This window comes from Lycium ferocissimum, chromosome 4, assembly GCF_029784015.1.
Source record: "Lycium ferocissimum isolate CSIRO_LF1 chromosome 4, AGI_CSIRO_Lferr_CH_V1, whole genome shotgun sequence".
NCBI classification, from domain to species: Eukaryota; Viridiplantae; Streptophyta; class Magnoliopsida; order Solanales; family Solanaceae; genus Lycium; species Lycium ferocissimum.
Genome location: NC_081345.1, coordinates 31,705,409 through 31,725,046, shown reverse-complemented (window position 1 = coordinate 31,725,046; position 19,638 = coordinate 31,705,409). Strand labels below are relative to the sequence as shown.

At 37.1% G+C, this 19,638-nt stretch overlaps 1 protein-coding gene across 1 annotated transcript; it reads left to right on the top strand.

Annotated features, from left to right (window-relative positions):
• Nucleotides 1–1,023: 1,023 nt before the first annotated feature.
• Nucleotides 1,024–19,057, top strand: LOC132053935 (uncharacterized). The gene is made up of 23 exons (XM_059446028.1): nt 1,024–1,549; nt 2,212–2,325; nt 2,434–2,661; nt 2,799–3,035; nt 4,342–4,455; nt 4,564–5,051; nt 5,401–5,836; nt 7,160–7,471; nt 11,116–11,163; nt 12,068–12,216; nt 12,298–12,346; nt 13,537–13,593; nt 14,052–14,240; nt 14,326–14,460; nt 15,140–15,201; nt 15,287–15,389; nt 15,468–15,582; nt 16,110–16,186; nt 16,268–16,405; nt 16,518–16,682; nt 18,231–18,344; nt 18,431–18,524; nt 18,658–19,057. The coding sequence occupies exons 1-23, from the start codon at nt 1,079–1,081 to the stop codon at nt 18,747–18,749; spliced, it is 3,987 nt and encodes a 1,328-aa protein (XP_059302011.1). The 5' UTR covers nt 1,024–1,078; the 3' UTR covers nt 18,750–19,057.
• Nucleotides 19,058–19,638: the final 581 nt, after the last annotated feature.

Sequence of the window (19,638 nt, the reverse complement as noted above, 5' to 3'; positions counted from 1 at the left end):
TGGAAACAGCCTCTCTACCTGCCAAGGTAGAGGTAAAGTCTGCGTAGAGGGAGACCCACTTGTGGGATTACACTGGGTATGTTGTTTGTAAAATATTTTGACAAGCTTCACAATTGAGTTACACCAACTGCCTCACTCTCCTTAATTTTAGTTATGGTACTTGGGTTCTTCAAATGTTGGCGATTGGAAGAAGAAATAGAAAAAAAAAAAAAAAAAAAAAAAGCTTTCTTCCTTATTTATGGTTTATCCTTAATAAGCCTGTTGCTGGAAAGGGATTACTAAAAGGTACTTTTCAAATGATAAGTGAGCCAATGAGCCACTTACTTTAAACATAGACTGATGACATTTTCCAATTTCAGAGAACAAGTGCACAAAAGATAATCTTGGCCTATTTTAACATCGCAAGGACATTAGATGATGTGTATTTGATGCCAGAATAAATTGGTTAATAAGAACTGTCTTTCCTAGAAGCAGCTCTATACAGAAAATAAAGATGAATTGTCTTCTTTTATTTCATTTTTTTAAAGGAACTCCTAGAAGATGTAGAGTCCTTACTAGACGTTGTAGAGTCCTTGTAAGAAGAAGAAGGATTATGTTTGATGTATTTTTTTTTGAAAAGGTAAATATGTCTTCAGCACAAACTTTGTGCTAAAAGATTAATAATATATTCTCAGAAGGAATTGTCTTTCCTACATCGATTGTTAGAAGTGAGATCTTCAAATCATAGAAATGGTCGTTTTTCTTACTGATCCCAAAGAAAGAAAAAGTCTGAGAAATGTTCCTAAATCAGATAACAGAAAAGTGTCTGGGACGTACTTACTTTCTTAAGCAGTAGGCCCAACACATGCTCCACGTTTTCTCTGTCCACATTTGTTTTTCAAGATTGCAGGTTTTACTCTTGTCATGTTTCTTTGATACCAGCATATGGTTCATCATTACTGTTCTTTGCAAACTCATTGGTTCTTTGTATACATTCGCGCTTCTTCAACTTGACTCTGTTTCCTCATTGTGGTACCCGTGTAGCTAAGGAGTGCTCTTTTCCTTTGCAAATCAGCAACTAACTTCACTCATAGTCGGGATGAAAGGCAAGAGGTGGAAAAAGAAGGGGAAAAGTTTCAATCAATTAAATAAAAAGATACTTTTGAAGAAAAAGGAGGAGGCTGCAAAGGTTAAGCCAAGTAATGTGATAGATCAAGCTTTTCTCCCTATTATTGACTCAGCAGGAGTCTCAGCTCCTGCTGCTTCTCCAGCTCCTGCTTCTAGTCTTGGTAGATCTGCCTCACGAGATAAAGAGAAAGACAAGGAAGCTTTCAAGGACCTTTCTGGTTTTATATTTTTGTGCAGTGCAGGGACAAAACTCGATTGTTTCACATATCGTGTTTTTGGGCTTCGTGCAAGTAAAAAGGAAACTGTAGAAAAGATTAAACCTGGAACAAAGCTCTTCCTGTTTGATGTTGATATGAAGCTCTTGTATGGTGTGTATGAGGCAACATCCACTGGAAAATTAGACTTGGAACCACATGCTTTTGGAGGCAAATTTCGAGCACAGGTAAGTCATGTTTGCACTTTGCTGTCAGTTATTTAAACTTCCGTCCAAACTGTTTGTTAGTCTTAATTTAAAAGATGCATGATGTCTTAGGTAATGGGATTGGGACCCTCTGGTTTAATGTGGTTTGAACTGATCCTGCTTGCATTTATGATTTGCTTGACTTTTAAGCCCAGAGGCTTGGCATGTATGTGTATTATGCAAGAGCTTCCTTCACCAATCTTTCCAAGTTATTGGAGGCAAGTGCTTAGGCCTCGATGTGGATGTTATCTTGTCCCGGTAGGAGGAAGTTCGGAGGGATAATTATGTTCCTTCACTTGGCTCTAGCCCGTGTGATGCGTTTATTTCTGTGAAGTTGTCACTATTTCATAAAACTATCCACTGTAGAAAGCCATTGCTAATTTATTGTACATGGCTGCTGCCTTTGTTTTGTCCGTGGGTGTTCGTTTCATATTGTACATGTCTTCTTCTTCTTCTTCTTCTTCTTCTTCTTCCTTTTTGATATGGTAGAATAAATCGCCAAAACACTCTTTCCAGGAGCTTAATCGTGACACATTTGGTGTGGTGTTCAAGTTATTTGGGTTGATGAAAATCACTTTCGCCACCTAATTGGTTTGCGAGAGTAGATACTAGCGTCATGTTTCTGTTGCTCTCTTTCCATTCAGGTGAAATATCACAAAATTAAGGAATGTCTTCCCCTGCGAGAATCTTCTCTGAGAGACGCCATAAAGGACAATTATCATGGCAGAAAGTTTGAACCCGAACTAAATGGTCATCAGGTAAGGTTTTTTTCCTTAGATATGGAGTGCTGGCATATTTCACACAAGTAGTTGTCTTACAAATGCTTTACCACTTTCTGTTCTTTAAAGAGAATTTGAAATATACAGGTGAGGAATCTATTATCCCTGTTTCGTCCCCTGCCTGCATTAGCAACAGCAGCAGCTGTATCCCATCCACTAGCAAAAGAGGGCCCGTCATTGGCTAATGTTGGCGTGCCAAAGATTATGCCTGCCTTGGCTGTGGAAGATCAGGTTAAGTTGCTGCCATATCCTCAGGAAGTGGGTCCATCCATGGCCAATGTTGGCCCACCAAATAATAATCCTGCTTTTGCTAAGGCATTATCCATTTATCCTTCTGTCACAATAACAGCATGTTATCTTTTTATCGGCATCATTGTGGCAATCAAAAGCATACATTTGATCAGTCTGTTCTACTTCTTAGTTTCTGAAATGTGTTCTTTTTGGTCTTGCAGGATGTCCTTTCTGGTTTTATTTTTTTGTGCTGTGGAAATACAAAACCTGATTGTTACAGATTCCGTGTTTTTGGGCTTCCATTAAACAGAAAGGAAAAGATAAAAAAGATTAAGCCAGGAACAAAGCTTTTCCTGTTTGATTTCGAGTTGAAGCTTCTGTATGGTGTATATGAAGCAACATCCACTGGAATAATAGACTTGGAACCACTTGCTTTTGCAGGCAAATTTCCAGTACAGGTAAATAAGTTTATTGTCATTTATTTAAAATTCTGGCTGCTTCTTGAACTTGATTGGTCTTGATTTAAAAAATGCATGATGATAGTAAGAAATGGGTTTGGAACTCTCTTGTTGTATGTGATTTAAGTTCATCCTGCTTGAATTTTTGATTTGCTTCGTTCTTAAGCCTCAAGCATAGCATGTAATGTTTATTATTAAGAATTTTTCTTCACCAATCTTTCCAAGTCATTGGGCAAGTACTTAGGTTTCGATCTGAATAATACCAAAGATAAAAGGAAGAAGCTCTGAGCCATACTTTATCTTCCCTTTTTTTGGCTCTATTCCACATGATGTCGTCACTATCAGTAGAAAGTCATTGCTAATTTATTCCACATCCTTCTGTATGCTCTTATGTGTCTTCAGTGTAAGTGTGTAGCATGTTATTGTTAGTCAGAGGGAGAGTTATAACCGATATTTTCTAAATTGTTACATCTCAAACCTATTGGCTATGGCTCAACTTATTCATGATTATGCGTTCTTAATTCTAGTTTGTTTCTGAATTTTACTCCCTGAAAAAAATCTAGATAATTTAGTGTCGTGGACCAACAAACACCTATATTGTATTTGACAATTGAACTTAGGTTGACAAAATAATAGAAAAATTCTTGTGAAAATTCCAGAGAGATTCGAGTCTAAAATTTCATCTCTGAAGATCTCTCTACCATCTCTGGTGAAGAACTAATAAGTGCTCTTCAAGCGCAGGAGCAAAGAAGAGCCTTCAGACAAGATAATGTTATTGAGGGTGTTTTTTTTAAATACTGCAAAAAGAAAACACACTTGGAAATTCTTTGTTGGTGGAGACCTGACGCAATATGTGGAACTTGCAAACAAACAGGCCATGCCACGAAAGTGTGCAAGTTTAAAAACAATCCTCAAGCACAAACAGTAGAAGCAGAAATTGAGGAGCAACTCTTTTAAAACGCAGCAATTGAAGCAAAGGACAAGTGTTGAAAATTGCTTACAGTTACTGCAGTAACTTTCTTTTTAGAAATAAGTTGGTTAGGATTAGGATGAATCTACTTTTGAATTTTAATTTTTTTATCAAGTAGATTAGTCTAGTTGAGATATTTTGGGATTTGAAATTATCCTGCAGATTTTATGCATATTTTCTCTTATTAAGTTGGCTATTTAAAGCCCTTCTATGCTTAATAAAAATTGACACGCATTTTCAATCAATACTTTCAACCTTTTTGCTGCACCATCTTTTAAAAAATCCAACATTGTGCAACTAGTTAAGAAGATTCATGTTACTATCGCTCTCATTCAGGTGAAATTTCGAATTTTTAAGGAGTGTCTTCCCCTGCCAGAAGCTTCTTTCAGACAATCTATAAAGGACTTTTGGCGCCACACCAAGTTTGAACCAGAACTAAATGATCGACAGGTGAGGCGTTTCTTTCTTAGATATGGAGTGCGAATATATTTAGCACTAGTTGGTGTCTTGCATATGCTTTACTGCTTGCTGTTCATTAAGGGCCTTTGAAAAATACAGGTGAGGGACTTGTTATCTTTATTTCATCCCCTGCCAACATCAGCAACAGCGGCACCCCATCCACTGGCTAAAGTGGGCCAGTCTTTTGCTAATGTTGACATGCCAAAGATTATGCCCGCCTTGGCTATGGAAGATCAGGCTAAGGTGCTGTCTTATCCCCAGCCAAAAGTGGGTTCGTCATTGGCCAATGTTCCACCGCCAAATACAATTCCTGCTTTGGATATGGTTAAGAATTCCTCGATGCCCACTTCTGCAGAGGATCCATATATGGTCAGAATACAGCATGTTCATCCTCCACCGATTGTGGAGTCTCAACAAGTCTATGAACTCCAAAGTGCTCAGCATGGGTGGCTTAGAACCACGAACTTCGTGGAGACTGCTCTTACGGTTACGGAGCATAAACAATTGACTGCTCCCAGTCATGCATATTCTCATCAACCATATGTCACTCAAGGCATTTCCCCCGATATACCGAACCCATATCTTAGGTGCTGTGTCCTTTGCTTTCTTTCTTTTCTTTATTCTGTGAGGATTTATTTCTCCCTTCAGTTCTGGAAGCTGTGAGGTAGGGGACAGAAGAAGCGAGGTTTTTGATTGCTTGCTTTATTAAGTATGGTAATTCTTCTTACCGTCAGCCGTTGGGTGTACTTATATTTGCAATTCAGTGACGATGTTCTAGCATGTATTAAGTTGAACTCAGAACTGGTAGCCCTATGTTTGAGAGTTTAAGTATTCCAAGTGAACAAATTGCTCCGCTGTTTCCCCTTCTTTCTTTTGTCAGTCCATTTTCAAACTTGATAAATATAGAAGGGTGATCTTAAGTTGTCACTTTGACAGGTATAATTCAGCACAAGACGTGGTCCCGTCACAGCAGTATCTCATGGGGCTAAATGACAGGAATTACCAATCGTATTCGCAGGTAGAGGAAGGAATGCTGCAACCACAGGAGAGTATTGTCACACACAACTACTACTCTGGCCCTTCAGCTCCTTACGTTCCTCCTCCATTTCCGCAGCAATATGCTTCAGAAGCTGTAATACACACAACTACACACGATTACTACTCTGGCCCTTCAGCTTCTTATGTTCCCCCTCCAGTTCCGCAGCAATATGCTTCAGAAGCTGTAATACACACAAGTACACACGACTACTGCTCTGGCCGTTCAGCTCCTTACGTTCCTCCTCTAGTTCCGCAGCAATATGCTTCAGAAGCTGTAATACAAGAAAGGACTTCTTCCATGTCATTCGAGTATTCAGTTGTAAGGCGTCTTGGGTAGACTTTTGATGATCGGGTTGTTAATGGAATGATAGAAATGTAAAAAAACATGTTACATGCTAACCGAAGACATCTGTTGTGCCCTGGAGGCAAATGTAGATTCGTTTTAGGAAGCAAGTTCTGTGTCTAAATCTAAGCTAATCCTATCTAATTTTGGTTACTAGTGGTGAAATTAGGATCTTTTGGTGTCATTTGAGGCTGGTGTTGTTAAACGTATGTCTCACATCCTATCTGTAAATCTGTTTGTGCTCCACTATCTATCTGGTAAATGGTCATACGAGTCTCTAGTGGTTGACCTCTCTTGCTTGCCATATCATTGACCACAAACTAAGGACTTTCCGTGGCAACACAAAGTGTTAGAATATGTGGTCATGCTACTCTGTTAAGCACATATAGGAAGACACTGATAGGTGCAGATTTGATTGCGTAACAGCTAAGTGGACATTAGTTACAATCAAGAAAAAAGTATTGAGAACTGAATATTTTTTTGGGTCTGAAAGAAACACTACTTATATCAAGTCAACTGAAACTACATACAGGGTGGCTAATAAAACTGTGTGTACTTGGGGAATGACCCGAATGGGATACCAAGTTGTTACACAAAAAAGTCTCAACAGTGAGTGATATAATTATCATTCTATGGGGGTCAGCAAACGCTAGTTAAGGTTTTTCTTTTTCCACTATAAAAACTTATATGAACGTATAGATATTATAGAGTGAATTTCCGTACAACTATAACATACCTAACACGATATAAAATAGGAGTTTTTATGAGAAAATTACACTATACGTAGCTCATACTTTGTGTATACACACCCGATTTAGCTCATATTTGTGTATAAAGCACCTTTTTTTTTATAAAAAAAATCACGGCCCTATGCGCTATTTTATTAAATAATCAGTAGAGGAGTCTTGCAACAAAACAAATAAACAAGCACTATTCTAGGAAATAACAGAAGGAAAGTAAAAAGACGCCTAAATTAGAAAGTAAAATGTTGTTGCTCCAGATCTTGTGCCAATTTCCAGCTTATACATTTTATACAAGATTAATATATTATGTACATAATGTTTCCTCCAAAGAAGCTTCCTCTACAGACACAAACTTTATTTAAGGAATCTTCCATTAGTTAAAGCAGGGCTTACCCCTATAACAAAAGGAGGATAACCTCTTTCCAACTCTTTTCTTATCTCCAACTAATCTCGAAATAGAATACGGAATAAGCATCATTAATATTCGAACTTTAGCACAACAAGTAGTAATTTCAACATATATTTCCATCCTTAGAATTTTATCGGAAATAAACGCGTTTTTATTTGATTATATAATACTACTCTTACTAGTGGGTCCGTTTGTCCCTTGTTCCCATTCTCTGTCAGTTCCATATTCAACGCTCATTACATTACATATTGCAACTTCAATAAAGTTACACAAACACACACACACATAGTAGTAGTAGATATTTGCGGGATGGGTAATTGTTGCTCTGAAGAGAAGGGTGGACATTCGGCAGTTGGTGGTAACGGTGCTTACGTGGCAAATCAAAACAATAACGGTGGTGGTGGTGGTCATAACGAAGCTGTCGATGCTCTCCTTAAGTCTCGTGGTTACCAAGGCCTCTACTCTCATGTCCAGGTTTTTTACATTTTACTCATATCATACAAAGTGTATTGGTATCAAATCATTAGCTTTTATTAATTGTGTGGGATAATTTAATTGGACCTGTTGTGGTTGAATTGATATCTTTTTAGTGAGACTATTCCTATTAGATGAGTAAATGTTGCTGGATTTTGACATTTTATTAGATTGGACTAGAAGTTGACTTAGCTATGACCCTAAGAAGATACACCCTCTGTCTTAATTTATGTGATTCAGTTTGGATTTCGAGAGTCAAAACAAGAAAATCTTTGACGATGATTTATTCGTATTACCTTTAATTTTTTTTCTTCAAAAAACTTAAAGATTGTGGGTCCGAATTCACGGTCAAAATAAAGAAGTTTGACTCTCGAAATCCGAACTGTATCACATAAATTGAGACAAAAGGAGTAATTCAAAAACTGCCTTATTAGTTATTATGCCATTTCTGAACTGATAGCATGAGTAGATGTATCCTCCACGTTTTAGCGTGATTTCGTTAGAGTTTTGTTGGATCATTGAGGTTGATTAAGAACTTTGATGGAGAATTCGTGTTAGGTGAGGATATGTAGTGCAATCTCTTGACATCTATCAGATTGGATTGCAAGTTGAATTGACATTGAATGTGGGTAGAACATTCCAGAAAGTGCCTTATTATGTGATTGCCGAACCGAGCTTGCTTGGATGTCTCCCTACACGTTTTTGCTGGGATAAAGAAGTTGATATAGACACCTTAGATCAAAATTGTTTGATTAGGAACTTGTGCTGACTAGTTGACTTTGTTCTATATCTATGCTAAGGGATAGGATGCTTGTCCATAACAAAGAAAGAGTGTATTATGTTACTAAACTGAAGTCTATTGGTTGGAGAGGATACTATAGGTGTATCACAACAAAGATTTTAAAGTAATTTGTTCATTCCAAGTCGATGGAATTGAGGGCGGGGGAGGGTGCGAGAATGTCACGACCCAATTTAGGACTGTGACTGACGCTTAAGGTTAGTGCCCCAAGCAAGCCTCATCGGTATTTTACAGAAAATCGGACAGAGTTTCCCCTATTTTTAGGACTATCCAAAGTCATCCTCAATCAACCGTTTTTCAACATAATCATACAAAAACCATCTCCAAAATATGGGAAGAACATGTAATACTAGTCACTAGTCTATAATAAAAGAATACTCATGGAACTAATAATTATGACTGACGGAGCGACTCTAAGAGTTTTAAAAGAAAAGGACGATAGCAAAGAAATAAACTTCTTGCCCACGCGAAGCAATTGGGGGTTCACCAGAAACTGTCAACTCGTATGCTTAGTTAATGAAATCCTCGCTGGCGTCAACTGGTGTCTCAGTAAAAAAAATAGCGGTTATGAGTCACTAGCTTAGTAAGTAATAGCACCTAACCACAACTGTTTTTAATGGGGACAAGTGAGAAACATAGCTAGTATAATGATTAGAGATATCATAACAATGCCCTTTCAGAAATGGAAACAATAATCAGTCTCATGTGTTTCTTGTAAACATAATCAATTAACAATTCGGTAAACACTGTGTCATATAAAATATGTATGTTTGGTAGATTTCCAAGAAGGAATCATGAAATGGGTGTTGTTCCCTACCTTGAGCCAATAACTGTGGACCCCTCGTAAAGGAGTCAAATACAATGGTAGGTCCCTCTGCGAGAGAAATCAGTAACGGTATGCTAGTTCTACCTTTCCACTAGCGAGGGCTGTAACGGTAATCTGTAATTACAAGGTGCACCAGATCTAACGAACCCGCCACTAGCTACGAGATCCATCAAGGTCTACTCCCAAACTATACTTTCTTTATAACCAGTAAAGTACTCGTATAAACATTTTCAAAACAAACAGGGCATTTTTAGTTCTTATCAAATCAGGCATTATGTCAAACTTTAACAAACAAACTTGTCAAGATAACAATTTTTCAAGTAATGGTAAAACAAGTCTAGGAATGGTGAAAGCATTTCAAATAAGCGGTAAATATCTCAAGTAAACGGTTTAGTATCATATTATCTATCAAGTAAAAGACTTGTCCCACATGCAAATTCAAAATATTTGAACACTCTCTTTAAAAATCATCTTTAAATCATGCAAGTTATGGAAACACAATTTCCGGTGCAGTTACTACTTACAGTATTCGTCGAAATACCAAACTCGTCACCTCGAGTTATCCGTTCGACTTCTTCGATCAATCTATGATCACATCATATCGATCTCATGTTAATTCCTTTATTTAGGCTAACTCATAACTAAATTAGAATACCCAACCCTCGGGGTTTCAGGTTTGACTCTCAATTCGTCGAATTATATTTACCTATGCGGCAGATAATTCGGCCAGTGTATAATCTTCCAACATCGACCGATTCATATGATTTACTCATTTATTTCTTTCTTTTAACACCAGATTATGCCAAATATGTGCATAAGTCTAAATCATATCGGATCATTGTCGGCAATACTTCCTTTAGTATCCAAATGAATTACATACACACGGAGGATAAGCTTAAGGAAACTGCAAGTAAGAAAATTTACCCTTTAATTTGAAAGATGCCTCCAACAGTTTCTGTTTGCTTCTCTGTCTCACACCACAATATTGCAGCAAAATAGGCTTAATTAATCCTCCTTTTCCTTCACATTTCAATGCCAGCAATTCTCCTTATCTTTTCAATTTCAGTATTCATCCCCGGCTCTTACAAGGTTTTGGAGAATGTAATGCAAATAATATAAGTGTGTACCTTATCCATGTTTCAATTTCTCGGTCATTGAAGAGAAGACAAAAATATATGAGGGAGAAGTCAGAAGAGGAAATGTTAGTTGACTTTGGAGTGGATCGCAAGTAGAATCTAGCGGTAGTATGCTGCAGCTTAATAAGGCACTCACTCTATGTATATGATTAATGTACAGTATGAACGTGATCTATACTTTAATTAACAGGATTGGGATTCCCGCTTCTGAAAATTTACTTTTACTTTGACACTTCCCAATTATCATGACTTAAATCGATCAAGTTTGACTGCAAAGTACAGTAAAAGGAATATTTCAAAACATTTATGCTACACAACTTAATTGCCTTATATAAACTAAAAGGTCACCAAGTTTAGGTATGAAGTAGTTATTCATTGAAATCCAAAAAGATTAGACTTCTAGCCAAAGGTGTTCTCAAGGAGTGCTCGAGCTGTTGCTCGGTCAATTTTGTAACTGGATATCTTTTGCATCCTTTTACAGTTTTCCTGTGAAGGTCCCAGTGGACAACAGATCAAATATAAATTTGAAGGTTGCCAAGTTGCATAGAAGTAATTGGCCTACTGTTATTTTAATAATATTTATAATGCTCTGAAAAGGAAGATAAAGTATTAGGCATTTCAAATTGATGACAAAATCTCCAACTTTTGGTTTCCGGCGGCGTAAGTATTCTGATGCTGTGCTATATCAGATTATGTGAGCTTCTTATTGAGCATTTTGCTGCTTAAAATCATTTTGCATGCCCATCATTATTTGCAAACTATGTATCAGTTCTAGTTCTTGGCTATTAGCCTGTGGCAAAATTAAGCATTGAGGATTAACTGTGAATATTGAAATATTCCTTTTACTGTACTTTTTGGTTTAAACTATTCTATTCACTTGCAGTTATCTCTATCTGCTACCGGTTTGCGTGATCGCGATGTGCTTTCTAAGGTTTGTTCCTTAATCATTAGAGTTTGGTATTGTGAATGACAAATATTTCCATGTGATGTGATTCATGGTAATACTGCTTCAATAGTATTATTACTTAATGTTTTCTATATACAATTTCTGTAACTTCATTTCCATAGTTGGCCCAAGGCATTGAATATTTGCACTCAGAATTATGTGTATTTCATTAGAGCTATCATTTTAAGGATCCAGTTTTAGTGTTAATGCTTAAGGTGTAGACGGAGAAGGCCATTCTTTACATAGGATATCCTCCAAATCTAGCTTCTAGAGACAAACTAGTGTAGTGAAAGGTTGACGGAACTATACTTCCAGAACTTGGGTATCAATCATACCGGTTGTTGTTCATGTGATATGAATAGTAGTTGCTGCTTTATCTGGTATCTTCCATTTATTTCTGGTTTTCTATGGCTAGCTTTAGAAATATGGTATGGTGGAAAATGTCAAATTATCATACTCACTCCAGAGTTCGTTTTAGAAAGTTATTAACTATCGTTCTATAGCATGTATCACAAGTTCTTTTAATAAACTTGCCTGTCTGAACTGGCATTTTTGAAACTTACTGACTTCTGTGGGGTTTATGGTCTATGTATTTCTATGATGTTGAACGAAGTAGTAACCTAACTAAGAAGTATACTATTTCGTTACACTAGATAATTAAATGACGTACTTAGTGTATTTTTCTTCTAAAACTCGTAGGAGCCTATTTTCTTGTATGTTGGTAGATGCATCCCCTCCCTTTCTGTTCCTTTCTTTTCTGACATGAATGGTTCCGTCGTTAATCTACAATGCGTTTTATTTGCTAGCATTATTGCCCATTTCTTGACCTAAAGATGCATTTGACTTTACCAAGTTATCAGACTCTGTCTAAATTTTTTATTATTTACAGAGTGACCCTATGGTAGTAGTTTATTCAAAAGGAAGAGATGGTTCATTGCAAGAGCTTGCCCGTACTGAAGTAGTTCCAAACTCATTGAATCCCAAGTGGATTACAAAGTATACTATTGCCTATCATTTTGAGACAGTGCAGAATTTGGTGTGAGTCTTGACATTTCAGAATCTGATGTTTCTGTCAATTAGATACCTCTTTTCTGTCTTACAAGATTCTTTTTATCTCAGGTTCCGTGTCTGTGATATTGACACTCAATTTCATAATCAAGATGTCAAGGTATTTTTGTGTGCTCTTTTAAGGATTTCAAAGGTCAAAAATACCGTTAGCAAAAATTTATGTTTACCAAACTACCCCAAAATTATGAACAAATACTAACTTTATGCATAGTCGGCAATACATCTATGAGTAAAGTCTCAAAAACATGCTTATTCTTTGTTTTGTGATTTTATCTGATATGTTTGTCAGATAGAGTCAAAATCTATCCTAAGCTCCCAAATTAGACCAATGGAATTCTGTCTGCTATATTTAAAACTAATAAATAAGTGCTTCTGAAGTGTCCGAGTAGATGCTGCTACTTTCTCTCGAACCGTAGTACTATTATTTGATTAGATCATTGAATCTTTTATTTCTCTTGAGATTCTTCCATGTTATGTTCTTTTGAGTGGTATATCTGGATTCCACAAACAACATAGAGGAGAAGAATAACGGAGTCATATTTCTTTCAGTGGACTTGTATCATAACATGGAGAGCTGTTTATTGAAATATAGTATAACATGTGATTTCCACCGAACATATTAATTTATTACATTTTATTCAAATGAAATTGCAAAGCTTTATTAAAGTTTCTCATAATAAACATTTATCATTTATCGATTTAGATGATACTGATTATAAAGTGATCTTTTACATGGCCTCTTTGAAAATTTGACACTAGATTGGCCCATCACAAACTGCTAGTATTCGAATGTACTTTTTTGCTGAAACCCCATTTGACAAAAAATACTTTTCAAAATAAGCAGATTTAGAAAGTTGGCGAAACATGCTCTTTGTCTAGAGCGTGAGATTCTAGATAAGATTTGTAAGACAACTTCAAGTTCATGGAGTCTTGCATATGGTAGTTTATGTAATCCTTGTATCCGCTGATACCTAAAATTTAGCCATGAACTTCTCCTGATTCACCTGGACTCGCCGTAGAGAAGTAGTTAGAGAAGCATGTAAAGCTAAGCGTTTCTGCTTCCATTTTCTTCACTCTGCTTTGTCATCTGTACAGGCTGTTGGACAATAAGTTTCCTTTCTTACCTGATGGGTACATTTCATGTGCCTAGCAATTCATTTATTTGTTCCATCATTTACTGTCTTTGGGCAAATGATTAGACCATTTTAATTTTCCAAGCAATATTAAAGGATACGAACATATATAATCATGGCTCACGATTAATACATGAAGTCTGCATAACTTATGCAGATGCTTAAACTGGAGGAGCAGGACTTTCTTGGAGAGGCTAGTTGCACATTATCTGAGGTGCGGATCACTTGTCAATCCAATATTTATTTTTGAAATTATAGTGTCACCGTAGTTTTCTTACTTATGGTGTAAGAGACAAGGGCATGACTCGATATTGAGGCTGTAATTGGTATGTGAACTGAAGTGCTAAGAGAAGACACATTTCACATTTAAGGCTCTATACTTTGTGTAACTCGGTTATGCATATCCCACCACTGGTTGTCTTGTGTGTCGGCTGGTAGCTAAAACATTGTGGATTTGCTTGACAGTCATCTTATTCTGCTTGATTATCCAGATGTTACCAGCAAGATAATAGCCACATTTGATGCCTGCTTTAAGCCTGTTTGATATATTTCTCTTGTTTAAGTTCTTGCATGCAGCTATTTTTTTCCAACCAATGATTTCATAATCAATATAGTTCTATGTATGAAGTTACTTTTTCTTATTAATCCAATGATTATTGAATTTCCTTGTAGATCGTCACAAAGTCAAATGGGTCCCTGACCTTAGACCTTATACGTGGAGAACAATCTTCTGGTCCAACGCATGAACAAAAATCTGGTAAGCTTACTGTTTGTGCTGAAGAAAGTGTTGCCTCAAAGACTACTGTAGAGTTGAAATTGAGATGTTCAGAGTTGGTGTCCAAGGATTTGTTCTCAAAAAGTGTAAGAACTCATCAAAATAGTTTTATCTTTTGTCATTTTGAATTGTGTAATGGATATAAGTTAACTATCTCATTGATTGTGGCAGGATCCATTTTTGGTGATATCTAAAACTATAGAGAGTGGAATGGTGGTTCCAATTTGCAAAACAGAAGTTATAAAAGATGATCATAGTCCAATTTGGAAACCAGTTTCCATAAGTATTCAACAAGTTGGAAGTAAGGTACAAAAGAAATGTTCCTCCATGTGCTTCCTAAAAAGTATTTCTGAGACCCTCCCCAAAAAAATGTAAATCTTGGAAGGGACCAAACAGGAAACCTTGCGAGACATATGTTGCTATGAGCTAGAGTGCCACTTTCTATGGGACTATATGCTATTCCATGTGAATCAGATGTTGGTATGAGCAAGTGTGAAATTGTTAGAATTTTATGAATTTTGAATTTGGTGAAAAAGAAATTATTTTCATGTAGTCATTAGCCATATTTTTTGCGGGTTTCTAACTCAATGGTAGATATTTGGATTTTAAGTGTAGCTAATTATCTTTTACACATCGATGAGTTGAGGGATGACCGTACAATTTGTACTACTGAATTTTGGCAGATTGTATGCTCTCACTGAGAAGAATTTCCATGTATTTGCTCTTGAATGTAACATGAAATTTCCTGATTTTATTAGCTAGTTAAATAATTTTATTGTCGGGATTCTTCAGAAGTATTTGATGCATTGTCCATTGTGGAATACAGCCAAAGGTTTCTCATCTTATACTAGTCGTCTATAGCTTTGAAATTGAGGGCCTGTACGGACAATAGTTTCACTAAATTGATGGGGATGTATCTTCTAAACAATACTCTTCAAGTATGTCAGGAAACTATATGGTATCAATAACATCTGAACAAATGCAGGACAGTCCATTGACTATTGAATGTTATGACTTCAATTCAAACGGAAAGCATGATTTAATTGGGTAAATGACCTTTCTTTCATCTTTCTGTCATTTCTGACGTCTACAGGCTGTAAACTGACAGTCTTTCTTCCTTGCCAATTGTCAGAAAGGTTCAGAAATCACTAGCAGATTTAAAAGTGTTGCATTCGACTGGTTCGAGTGCAAATCTTTTCATACCAGCTGCTGTGGGACAAAATTTGCAAAACAAGGTAAAAATCTCTGTTGTCAGGAAAAGATACTTCTACTTTAAACTTTCTGCATTTCATCGAGGTCACAAATTTTACCAGGTCCTAAAGAGCCAGCTTTTTGTGGAAAGCTTTTTTGAGAAAACCCAGCATACATTCCTCGATTACTTGGCAGGGGGCTATGAACTTAACTTCATGGTGGCCATCGACTTTACTGGTATGTATTGGTCTGTGTATATGTTTTGTACTCTTTCTCCTTCATGATATCAGGTTTGAGCAAGGTTGCTTATATTTCTGTAGCTATGCATGGGCATATTGTGTTGCCTTCACCAATCTTATGATCATTATCTCTGACCCCTTATTTATTTTTGGCATTGGAGGGGTTAGATTGAGCCACCATAGGGGCTTGAAGTTCTTATTCTTGGAATGCCTAAGGTTCTGTATGCTCTGATTGTTTGTGTGACTGTAGCTATATCATCTTGAATATAGCTAATTTGTGGCACTTTACTCCACATCCGCAGGAACTCTTCAGTGTCATTACAATAAGAATTGCTTGGATTAACTGAAAGATGTAATAGTATGACAAAGTTTGGTTGGCCCCTTCAAAATGATATGTTATGTCGATTCTATTAGTTCACCTACATTTATTTGCTTTTCTTACCTTTCTTCTGCTATGGATGTTGGATATTTCTTATTTTTCATCTCAGCATGCATTTGTTCTCTCACACGAGTTGTGTTTGTCAGCTTCTAATGGAAATCCACGCTTACCTGATTCATTGCATTATATCGATCCTTCAGGACGGCCAAATGATTATCAAAGAGTGAGAAACTGGTCTTGTACATAATGATATTATGTGTTTCCTTCATATGAATAACTTCATCGAATCGGATTCAAATTTCAGGCAATCTTGGATGCTGGAGAAGTATTGCAGTTCTACGATAAAGACCGACGTTACCCTGCTTGGGGTTTCGGAGTGCGGCCCATTGATGGCCCTGTTTCTCATTGCTTCAATCTAAATGGCAGCAGTGACTACTGTGAGGTATATCCAAAAGAGCATTAAATGTGATTTTGTTACCATATATTAATGTTGTGACCTCCATAATTTCTGTTTATTTCACTTTATTTTATTAATCAGTATTTTCTTATTCTAGGTGGAAGGAATCCAGGGTATCATGACAGCATACATGGGTGCCCTTTTTAATGTTTCGCTTGCAGGACCAACTATATTTGGACCAGTTGTTACGTCAGCTGCCAATATAGCAAATCAGTCTTTGATGAAGGGCGAGCGGAAGTACTTCGTTTTGTTAATAATCACGGTACATCTCAGTTTGTAAACATAGATCATCTCTTTTTCAATTCGCGATGACCACTGTACTTTCACCTTATTTACTGATGGTCGTGGTTTTTAGGTCAAGTAAAATGCTAACCATCATGTACTAGCATGTTGGCTTTCATTGATTAGAGTTCTAGCCAATTGATCTCTTTTCAAACATGTGATCTTTTTGGCTTTTAAGTGGGAGCTGTGCTTTCTATTCAACGAATGAGCAAAGTTTGAACCTTGATTGGTAGCATGAACCTGAGTTACCATCAAGCCTTGCAGTTAAGCTAGGCAAATGGTACTGATATATAGACATAAATATTTATGTACATGTAAATATTCCTCTGTTGCTTTGGCGATGGACGCACTGATGCGTCACATTCAAGGATAGGTGCCGTGCTGCATGTTATTTGTAGATGACATTGTGCTTATTGACGAGACGCGAGGCTGGAGGTTTGGAGACAGACCCTGGAGTCGAAAGGTTTCAAGTTGAGCAGGACTAAGACAGAGTACTTGGAGAGCAAGTTCAGTGACGTGATACCGGTAGAGGACGAGGACGTGCGACTTGATACTCAGGTCATCCCTAAGAAAGAAAGTTTCAAGTACCTGGGGTCGATCATCAAAAAGAATAGTGAGATTGATGATGATGTCAGACATCATATTGGAGCGGGATGGATGAAATGAAAGCTCGTGTCTAGAAGAGATACAGATACGTAGATAGATGTACGGGCATACTAGGAGAGGTATGATTCGGAATGAAGTGATTCATGACAAGGTAGGTGTGGCCGCCGTGGTGGATAAGATGCGGGAAGAGAGATATGATTCGAACGGTGGCTTAACCATGCGGGGGTGCCCGATGCGGACAAGACGCGGGAAGGAAGTGAGATGGTTCCGCCACGGGCATGAGAAGAGGGAGGGGTAGGCTGAAGAAGTCCTGGGGAGAGATGATTCGGCAGAATATGGCGCAGCTTCAGCTTACCGAGGACATGACCCTTGATAGGAGGGTGTGGAGGTCGAGTATCAGGGTAGGGGTAGAGTGCTAGTAGGGGGCCGCGAGGATTTTTTTTCCGTACTAGAAGTCTTATTATCTTTGCTCATTCCCTTATTTTTTAGATCTCTAATATAGCTTAATTGTTTCTTTTCTTATTAAAAAAAAATAAAAATTGATTGTTTCTTTTCCTTTTAACTTCATTTATCTTATTATATGTTGCTATTACTGCCTATTATTATTGTTGTCTTGGCACCTTCTCTTGAGCCGAGGGTCTATTGGAAACAACCTCCCTACCTCCCAAGATAGGGGTAAGGTCTGCGTACACTCTTCCCCCCCAGACCCCACCTTGTGTGATTATACTGGGTATGTCATTTTTGTATGTAAATATTCCACTGAATCGCATAAAAATGGTGTAGAAAACCTTTAACTTGAATTTCACTTGGAGTGAAGCTCTTTATCTAATTCTGGCCGAGGCTGAATTTCATTATGCCCATTTGTGAGTAAATTTCATATGGTTATTTCGATATGCTGATTACATTATTACAAAAATCCCAGGACGGAGTGATAACAGATCTCCAAGAAACAATGGATGCCATTGTTCATGCTACGGATTTGCCATTGTCAATTCTTATTGTTGGGGTGGGAGGAGCTGATTACAAGGAAATGGAGGTGTGTATTTACTCTTTATCCACATGCAGCATTGGTATCAAATCATCTAGTGGCGTAAAGACAATTCCTATTTTGTATGTCCACAGATTTTAGATGCTGATAAACAGAGGCTTGAATCAACACGTGGACGTGTTGCAGTGCGTGACATAGTCCAATTTGTTCCCTACCGGGATGTACAAAGTAGGTTATTTTAACACTTAACACGAGCTATCTCTTATTGAGGAGGATAGATCAAATGTCTTTCTCTAAGAACGACACTAGTGTGAGTAGGCTTTCTCTGTATGCGACCTGATTCCTTTGAATTGATTTGTAGGTGGAGACTCAGTCCTTCAGTCACTTTTAGCAGAATTACCTTCCCAGTTTTTGGAATACATGCGGCTCAAAAGGATCCAGCCAACTTCATGATCATACAAGAATTGTACATACAAATGTTGATTCGTGTATTGCCCTGTTAAAATCGTCATTTTCAAGTTTGTTTCCCAATGCTGTCAAAAGTTTTGCTTTTCGATGTCTGGTTACATCTTTTACTTCATATTTCCCAGAAGCTTGTACTTATTATAATTCTTCATAATCATGTTATTTATTTTGTTGATAAAAATTCAACGAAGCTCGTTATTATCTTTGTACTGATTGAGTAAATGTAATTAGTCAGGATGAGAGGATGCAGCAATTCCTCCCTTTTGTGAGTATCTATAGATTACTTTGCCATTTCATCCCAACTAGTTAAGGAGCTTGCCACTCGAACATGCTGGGTTTAGATCGTAAAAGTGGTAAATTGGTGAAACAAATAGAAGCCTTACACAACTTGTGTTAGTTGTGACTTGTGAGAGGCACAAAATAGAGTTTCTCGCATAGAAAAATCTTCAAGAGGGGCCAGGTTAGTCTGGTTTCTTCTAGTAACACATTGTCAGTCTACTTTGTCAAGTCTAAGCAAAGATAGTCATTACGTTGACAAAATCAAATGTTCTATTTTAGCTTGTCTTATTCTCAAATGCAAAATCAAATAGTTGGACCATGCATTTTACTTCGATTAACATTTCTCTCTTTTTATTTAAAGTTTTAAAGGCTGGCTGACATTTTGTATACTCTCCCTTTCTCTGGACTCTGATTCCTTGCTATAAATGAATTTGTTAAAAGTTCTCAGGTTAAAACTTGTACCTCAATTTTGGTGTTCTTTCACTTTAATTTTATAGTCTTATCATGATCATCTCTTTCTTAGAAATTTTCCTAAAAAGTGAAAAATATTAGTGAAAAATATTGAACATTATTAATACATTTAATAAGATAACCAAAC

What these genes read in the sequence shown, in the direction of transcription:
- LOC132053935 (XM_059446028.1), top strand. Translation starts at nt 1,079, where the DNA reads ATGAAAGGCAAGAGGTGGAAAAAGAAGGGGAAAAGTTTCAATCAATTA. An exon ending in GGAAAGCATGATTTAATTGG is followed by an intron (nt 15,202 to 15,286) that starts GTAAATGACCTT and finishes GCCAATTGTCAG; the next exon opens with AAAGGTTCAGAAATCACTAG. An exon ending in TCCCTACCGGGATGTACAAA is followed by an intron (nt 18,525 to 18,657) that starts GTAGGTTATTTT and finishes ATTGATTTGTAG; the next exon opens with GTGGAGACTCAGTCCTTCAG.